We start from the raw sequence: 10,000 nt of genomic DNA, 5'->3' as shown, positions 1-10,000 counted from the left end.
TAAGCAATTGCAGAAACGACAAGTGGTCCTACAAAGGTCCTTGGCACAACACCTGGGAATTCTAAGTGGTCATACTGTGGAAGAGGAAGAAAAAGAATAATTTTTTATCATATTTTTTTTTATAAATCCTTTTAAATCTAATAATATAAAAATAACAAAGACAATATCCTGTGCAAATGAACGTAAAAATATGCTGAACATTTGACAAAAATTAATCAAGACTTTAAAAAGAGTACAAACAAATACTATAAGACTATGATCACTCTAGTAATTTCTTTATCCATTAACCACAGCATCTTGAAAACCAGTCATCACCCACTATGGAAAAAGGAATGTTTTCTTGCTAAAAGGGTTCTCCTTGAGGTAGGAGTTCTGGAGTGTCATTTTGAGTTAGGTAGCTTAGAATTTTCAAATGTGTGAGCAAACTCACCATATGATTGTTAGATCCCGCCTTTGGTTATTTCTCAGTGCAATAAAGGCATAGGCACATGGAGTGATTTAGTATTTTGAGCAATTTGCATAATCAAAAAAATATATATAGGAAAAAAATCTAGCATAATTTGCATAATCAAAAAAATATATATAGGAAAAAAATCTAGCATAAATTGGCCTGTTAAGTATAGAATATACCATGTATTGAGATTTCCTAGTAACACAGTGTCTTCTAGACATAGGTTAGTATATACATCAAGTATTGAATACATAAAGCAAAAAAAGGAAAGATGAAAAATGAGTACACATCAATATCTTGTGTGAATATGAAAAGAACCCTCTCCACTCTTCTTTCAACAGTCTCTCCCAAAGAACCCATTATCTGACTATATGCAAAGACAAACTGCTATTTGGATGAATTGCATCAGCCTATCATAGCACTGGATGGCAGCCTACAAAAACATGTAATACAGATGTAGTCCTATCACCTGAAGATTATTTATTCACTAACTCCCTCAAGTGTTTCTAAATACTAACTTTCTTGCAAAATCCCCCCCCCTCCCCCCCTGTACACAGCATAGGAAGGCATAGGAACAGATAGCGAGACTTAGCCAGTGCGATACTCTCTTTCAGGGTGCAAACACAAGCATGCTCTATTTATGTTACACCAGTGCACCAATAATTCTCAAGATTAAACAGAAATGTTATATCCATGCTATGTTTACAAGTTTACAGCAGTTTCATACTAGAAGCATAATCCATAGCATGCAACAAGGCTGGGGGGGAATCAGACTCCATTTTTTATCAGAATCTATTTAATCATATCTATCAAAATTCTTCCAAGGTTAGTTTAAATTACTTTATGAATCATTTCAGAAAAGAATATTTTTTCTTTAATTTATCTATCTATCTTTTATGCAACAATTTATGTCTTCAAATGGGATTTTTTACAAATTTTTACCTACCAAAATCCATTGGGCAAAATCTACTTAAAACAATTTCATTGAAAAGTGTATACATAGATACATATTCATAAACAAATATATATACAGATATAAATATATATACATATATATATATATATATATATATATATATATATATATATATATATATATATACATATACACACACAACTACATACATAGCCACACACACACACATATATATATATATATATATATATATACAGTGCACGTCAAAAATCTTGGCGTTTTTTTGTTTTTTTGTAATACCCCTCTAATATCATGCAAATCGGCCTATAATTTTGGTGGACCGTCAGCTGATAGATTACTCATCTGACTCCACACTGGCAGTTTCAGATATCACTCAATTACCTCTGAGTAGTGAAAGTGAGCAGAATTGCAATGTGCTTTTTCCGTGAATAGCCTAGCATTTTGCCTGAATTCTGTTGCTGTTTTTGGCCAGTGTGTTGTGATGGGTGGAAGTAAACATCTGAAAAGTGATCAGACTGCTGCTATTACAGCACTCTGTAAGGCGGGGAAATCTAATACAGAAATATCAAATACAACCGGAATTTCATTGCAAAGTGTCCAGAAATGGACAACAAAATTTCATGATTGCGGAGACACTGACCCGCCACTGCAGAAAAAGCAGCCAGGGTGGCCACAGAAAACATCTAAACGCACATTAAATGTGCTCAGGAGGGAGGTGGCTAGTCAGCAATGAATAACAGCAACAGAATTAAAAGAAAGTTACCCTGTATTACTGGCTGATGTGTCTGTGAGAACCATACAGCGATGGCTCCACAATGACTTGAAAATTTCCCACTGCATTGCTCGCAAGAAACCAATTGTCACCCTTAAACAGAGGCAAGAAATATCTTCAGTGGGACGATGACAAGTGGAAACAAGTGTTATGGAGTAATGAGGCTACATTTAGTGTAGCTGGAAACAGAGACATCAAAGATTATCGGCGCCCTGAAAGTGATCTATATGACCCAAGATTCATCCAAGGGACTGAAATATCCAGATAAATTGATGGTGATGGTGTTTTGATGAATGTAGACAGATATTTGCAGCTACTGAGTAATAATCTGGAAGATTGCTTTGAGCAGTGCCAAACAGATGTATTTATGCAGGATGGTGCACCATGCCATTATGCAAAGCTTTAAATCCTATTGACAACTTGTGGCCACTAATGAAAAACAGATTACGTGAGCATGATACCTCATCAATCCTTAAGCTTGAGGCAGCCATCACAACACACTGACCAAAAACAGCAACAGAACTCAGGCAAAATGCTAGGCTATTCACGAAAAAAGCACGTAGCAATTCTGCTCAGGTAATTGAGTGATATCTGAAACCACCAATGAGGAGTTAGATGAGTAATCTATCAGCTGATGGGCCGTCAAGATTACAGGTCGATTTGCATGATATTAGAGTGGCATTACAGAAAAACGTTGTAGCCAACCCCCACAACCTGCAGCGCAGCATACTTCCCCCAGGTTGGGTCCAGGTCCACAGCCTGTCCTCTCGCCTTCACCATCAGCAGCTTCTCGACGACGCATACCGAGATCTGATTGGTTGACCACGGACACCTCACGGCTCGCCTATTGGACTGCAGGCTCCCCTCGTTTCCTGGTAGCTTACACAGCTCAGACCCACTTAAGCTCCCGCACCTGGGCCGAGTTCAGCACTCACGATCCTCCAGCCGAGCAAGACACAGCAAGCAGCAACTAGGCCTACCCAGGCCTTAGCCGACAGGTGAGCTGTCCCGGCTCTCCCCGGCGATCTCCAGCACACCAGCCATACCTGTGGGCACTCACACCCACACACAAAAGCTCCTTAAAGAGATGATTGACACCAGTCTATGGCGGCTACCAATCCATTGCCGTACTGGTGACTTTCCGGAGTGACACAAATACCCAGCCTTCTGGAGTATCACGGTTATCGCTCGCTCGCTTAGCTCCCTCACTGAAGGGGGAGTACCTGAAGCCGACTCCCACAACCTGCAGCACAGCATACTTCCCCCAGGTTGGGTCCAGGTCCACAGCCTGTCCTCTCGCCCTCACCATCAGCAGCTTCTCGACGACGCATACCGAGACCTGATTGGTTGACCATGGACACCTCACGGCTCGCCTATTGGACCGCAGGCTCCCCTCGTTCCCGGGTAGCTTACACAGCTCAGACCCACTTAAGCTCCCGCACCCGGGCCGAGTTCAGCACTCACGATCCTCCAGCCGAGCAAGACACAGCAAGCAGCAACTAGGCCTACCCAGGCCTTAGCCGACGGGTGAGCCGCCCCGGCTCTCCCCGGCGATCTCCAGCACACCAGCCATACCTGTGGGCACTCACACCCACACACAAAAGCTCCTTAAAGAGATGATTGACACCAGTCTATGGCGGATACCAATCCATTGCCAGAATGTAAAAAATTTTGACGCGGTCCATCTGGCGCCAAGATTTCTGACGTGCACTGTATATATATATATAGTTATATATCTGTGTGTGTGTGTGTGCTTATGTATTATGTGTGTGTGTGTATTTGTATGTATATATATATATATATATATATATATATATATATATATATATATATATATATATATATATATATATATATGTATATATATATATATATATATATATATATATATATATATATATATTATATATATATGTATATATATATGTATATATATGTATATATATATATATATATATATATATATATATATATATATATATATATATATATATATATATATATATATATATATATATATATATATATATATATACATATATATATATATATATATATATATATATATATATATATATATATATATATATATATATATATATATATTATATATATATATATAATATATATATATTATATATATATATATTATATATATATTATATATATATATATTATATATATATATATATATATATATATATATATATTACATTTATATATATATTACATAAATATATATGTATATATATATATTTATTATATATATATATATATATATATATATATATATATTATATATATATATATTATATATATATATATATATATATATATATATATATATATATATATATATAAATATATATAAATATATATATATATATATATATATATATATATATATATATATATATATATATCTATATATCATCTAGGAGTTAACGCCAATGGTGGTGCATAGTCGCATCAACCCTTTGTTTATACCTGCGAGGATCCCTCATGGCAAGCTGCCAGGCAGGGACTCGGCCTATCTCGAGTTCTTCATGACAGATATGATCAATCTGCCCAAGCGATGACTTCCTAGGTCATCCCACAGGCCTCCTCCACCCAGGGCTGTCTCAAACAAAGACAACCTGATGGGCAGGATCATACTGAGGAAAGCGAGCCAGATGGCCATATAGCCAAATGTTGGTTGGAAACATGGTCCCACCAACAGTACCCCATGATCCAGCACAAGGATCTATTACAAAGGGCATCAAGACAAAACTCCAAGGCACAGGATAATGTCCAGGTTTCACTGCCATATAGCAAAACTGGCATTATCAGGGCCTTGAAAACCCCTAGCTTGGTCCTTCTGCATAGGTACTGACATCTCCAAATACTCTTGTTGACAGAGTTCATGACCCCTGCTGTCAGGCCAAACCGTCAGCTGACTTCCTGGTCTGACAGCCCTGAGTTATGAACTACACTACCAGGGTATGTAAAGCTCTCTGTGACTTCAATGTCCTTGCCACAAGCACGTACCGACTGAACAGGTTCTCCTAGTAAGTCCCCAAAGTCCTGGACCTTGGTCTTGGTCCAGGAGACCTCTAGACCCAAGAGTTTCGCTTCGTTGCTAAATGCATCAAGAGCTAGCATTAAGGTTTCCAAACACTCATCATCATCAGCAAAGTCAAGGTCTGTAACCTTGATATTGCCCAGAGTTGTTCCATAATGACTTTGAATAATAGCTATGCCCAGTATCTAGTCCATGAAAGTGTTGAAAAGTGTTGGTGCAAGGACACAGCCTTGCCTCACTCCTGAACTAACAGGAGAGAAGCTCGGCAGGCCCCCACCACACTTTACAGCACTTTCAGTACCCGTATACAGGCTTGCTATTAGTCCAATAATCCTTGTTAGAATTCCTCTCAGTCTCAAGATCTTCCAGAGTGATTCTCGATGCACCGTATCGAATGCCTTCTTGAGGTTCATGTAGGCTACAAGCAGCCCACACCCAAACTAACTGTGGCACTCTACAATGACTTGTAGCGCAAGGATACGGTCTATTGTGGACTTACCAGGAGTGAATCCAGATTGCTCTGGCCTCTGATGCCTCAGTAGGTGCTCTCTGATACATCTCAGAAGGATGTGGGCAAGAACCTTGCCTAGGTGATTGCTGCAGTCCCATTGATCTCCCTTCCCCTTCCAGACAAGGATGACCACACCCCTTAACAGGTCAGGAGGAACGGTACCAGACCATCAGATGGCAGCCAGGACAGCATGTAACCCCAGCACCATAGGTTCACCACCAGTCTTTAACAGTTCAGCAGGTTAGCCGCAGACACCTACTGCTTTACCACTCTTCAGGTTGGAGATAGCCCACCTAACTTCATTTAGAGAGGAAGGATCCTCACTGATGGGTGAGTCCGTACAGCAACAGGATCTGAGATGATCTGGCCACCTACTGAGCGAATTGCTGTCACCTGTGCAGAACCCTTGAGTTCAGCAGGCAGGATGAGTGGTTCTTGTTCCCATCCTGCGTTCCAGTAGTCGCCCTCCCAACACACATATATAAATTTATATATATATAAACATACACACACACACAAAAACATATACATACATACATACATACAAACATATATATATATATATATATATATATATATATATATATATATATATATATATATATATATATGTATATATATATATACTTACAGATATATATATATATATATATATATATATATATATATATATATATATATATCTGTAAGTATATATATATATATATATATATATATATATATATATATATATATATATATATATATATATATATATATATATATATATATATATATATATATGTGCATGTGTGTATGTTTATATATATATACGCATATATACATACATATATATATATATATATATATATATATATATATATATATATATATATATATATATACATATATATATACACATATATATGTATGTATATGTATATATATATATGAATATATACTTATATATGCATGTATGTATATATGTATATGTATATATATATATATATATATTCATATATAATATAAAATATATTATATATATATATATATATATATATATATATATATATATATATATATATATATATATATATATTATATAGTGTGTGTGTGTGCGTGTGTGTGTGTGTGTGTGTGTGTGTGTGTGTGTGTGTGTGTGTGTGTGTGCGTGTGTGTGTGTGTGTGTGTGTGTGTGTGTGTGTGTGTGTGTGTGTGTGTGTGTGTGTGTGTGTGTTCTTACCTAGTTGTTCTTACCTAGTTGTTTGGATACGGGAGAAGAGCTATGCTCAGGTGGTCCCGTCTGCTATATTTAAATTATCATATAACTTTTTAAATTGATGTACAGTTTTGGCACACACTACTTGATTGGGGAGACTGTTCCACGATTCAATAATTCTGTTTGGGAAACTATATTTTTTGACATCTTTATCACCTCTTTTTACTTTCAACTTTTTGTTGTGTCCTCTCGTTCTTCTTGTGTTCAGGATCAAAAAGTCATCCTTATCTATTTTCACTCTTCCTGTAATGCAGTTGAAAAGCATAATCATATCCCCCCTTTTCCTTCTTTCTTCCAAGGTTGTAAGTCCTAATTTTTGTAGTCTGTCTTCGTAACTCAGATCTCTTAGGGTAGGTGCCCATCTTGTCGCCGCTCTTTGGACTCTTTCCAATTTGTCAATATCTTTTTTCAAGTGTGGACTCCATACCACTGCACCGTACTAAAGAGCTGGTCTTATGATTGCTTTAATAATCTTCTTTACCATATCTTCGTCCACATACACGAATGCCCTCTTCATGTTGGCAATCAGTCCTAACATTTTGTGGACCTTTTCATTTATATGGTCATTTGGATTTAGGTTTCTATTTATGATTATCCCAAGATCTTTTTCCCTGTCAGCTGTGTCTAATACTGCGTCCCCTAATTTGTATTGGAATAGTGGGCGATTTCTACTTTCTCCAAATCTGACTACATGGCATTTATTGGTATTGAATTCCATTTTCCATGTACAACTCCACGTGAATAAGTTCTCGATGTCACTTTGGAGGCATTGGCATGAGACGTTGTCTGTTACCCTCTTTTGTATCTTTGCGTCATCTGCAAACATATTCAGATAACTACCTGGGCTTATGTTTGACTCTAAATCATTGACGAAAATAGTAAACATAATTGGCGCCAACACCGATCCTTGAGGCACTCCGCTGGTTACCCGTCGCCATGTAGAATGCTTTCCTCTAATTACTGTGCTCATTTGTCTTTCATGAAGAAAGTCTTTCATCCATGCGAGTAGGTTACCTTTCACTCCACCTAGGTGCTCTAGTTTCCATAGTAGTCTTCTATGAGACACCTTATCAAAAGCCTTCTTAAAGTCTAAATACACACAATCCACCCAGCCGTCTCTTTCTTGTAATATTTCAGATACTCTATTATAAAAACAGAGGAGATTTGTTACACACGACCTTCCTTCTCTAAAACCAAATTGTTTATTTGATATCATTTCGTATTTTTCAAGCATTTCAACCCATTGTTTTCTAATTATTCTTTCTAGCAGTTTGCATACTACACTAGTTAATGAAACTGGTCTATAATTTAGTGGGTTTTGTTTGTCGCCGCTCTTATATAAGGGTGTAACATTTGCGAATTTCCAACTTTTTGGTAGTTTACCTTGTCTTAGTGAATTTTGAAATATTAACAATAAAGGAGTACACAGCTCTTCGACACATTCCCTAAGAACCCAGTTAGAAATTTCATCTGGTCCCTCTGCTTTGGTCTTGTCTAATCCTTTTAGCAGATCTTTTATTTCGTTCTTTTTGAGGGCGATATTTTCGATGTTCTTTACATCTGTATGGGTATTTGCCATATCAAAGCATGGATCCTGAACAAACACTGACTGAAATTTCTCATTTAGGATTTCACACATTTCTTCCTCCTTAGAATATATAATGTTATTGTCTTTGATAGTGCTAATTTGATCCCTACTTTTAGTTTTACTATTTATGTAGTTAAAGAAGAGTTTTGGTTGACTTGCGCATTTGTTTATTATGTCCTTTTCAAAGTCTAATTTCGCCTCTCTCATGGTTTGGGTATACTCATTTCTTCCTATTTTATATCTTTCATATGCTGCCTGAGATCTATGCCTTCTGAATCTTTTCCAAAGGAGATGCTTTTTTTCCCTCATTTTCTTGCATTTGTCGTTGAACCATTTTTGGCCATTTCTTGCTTCAGGTTTGAATTTGGGTATGAATGTTTCCACTCCTTTTTTATAGATCTCACAAAATTTTGCATACTGAACATCAAGGTTCTCATCATCCAGAAGTGTTTCCCAGTTTTTGTTATCAAAGAAGTCTTTAAGGCTTCTATAATCACCTCTTTTGTAATTGTATTTTTCCTTTCTTTCTTTGCTTACGATGAGTTTTTCCTGTAGCAGACAGTATTTTAGTTTAATCACTACATGGTCGCTTTTTCCTAAAGGAGGACAGTATTCGATATCCTTAATATCGTCGTTATGCTTTGTAAATATTAGGTCAAGCATAGACGGCCTATCTAGCCCTCTTATCCTGGTATGATCTGTTACATTCTGGAAAAGGCAATGCTCATTTATGACATCTAGTAATTTAGCATTCCAAGAATCTGATTGTGCTCTAGGATCGAGACTTTCCCAGTCAATTTTGCTATTAAAGTCCCCTGTAATAAGAATTTCTGTTGAATTGGTTTCCGAAAGTTGTAGCACTTCTTCCAGGCTCTTTATTGTTTCTTGAATTAGTTTCTGGTAATTTTCTAGTGACCACGCCGATGTTTGAGGTGGCATGTATACCGTGGTTATTATTGTGTTTACCCCATTTGTTTCTACCTAAATTACCTTCATTTCCACTATGGGGTCCTGATTAATTTCTAACTCCTTTATAATGATTCCTTTCTTTGTTAATATTGCTACCCCCCCTCCATTTCCATCTGCCCTATCTTTTCTCCAAATATTATAGTCTTTAAGCCCTAATGTTACATCGCCTGTGGAGGGGTCCAGTTTGGTTTCAGTGATGCATATTACATCCGGTTTATCCATATCAATTATTGTCTCTAGTTCAAGCAACTTCGAAGATAGACCATCAATATTTGTGTAAACTATTTCTATATAATCTTTAGGTATTAAATTTGGTTGCAGGGTTAATGTTTGTCTGCCTCTACATTTTGGTTCCGATAGTATATTTGCTTTGCTTGGAGACCTCTCACCCTCCAAATAAATAAGTTTTTTTCCTCTTCAGTCCTTTGTTCATTTTTGTTTTTTACTTCTTCC

The 10,000-nt window shown here is 36.6% G+C and overlaps 1 protein-coding gene across 1 annotated transcript in view; it reads right to left on the bottom strand.

Annotated features, from left to right (window-relative positions):
- Positions 1–10,000, bottom strand: part of LOC113819574 (dol-P-Man:Man(7)GlcNAc(2)-PP-Dol alpha-1,6-mannosyltransferase) — a gene marked incomplete at its 3' end in the record, with an annotated part of 49,947 nt that overhangs the window by 1,270 nt on the left and 38,677 nt on the right. Inside the window, 1 exon segment of the mRNA XM_070127990.1 lies at positions 1–74. This exon segment is cut by the window's left edge and continues 59 nt beyond it. Coding sequence (XP_069984091.1) covers positions 1–74 — 74 coding nt within the window.

Source organism: Penaeus vannamei, chromosome 12 (genome assembly GCF_042767895.1).
Source record: "Penaeus vannamei isolate JL-2024 chromosome 12, ASM4276789v1, whole genome shotgun sequence".
Lineage (NCBI taxonomy): Eukaryota > Metazoa > Arthropoda > Malacostraca > Decapoda > Penaeidae > Penaeus > Penaeus vannamei.
Note: the sequence above shows the minus strand (reverse complement) of the source record. Positions and strands in the feature narration are given on the sequence as shown.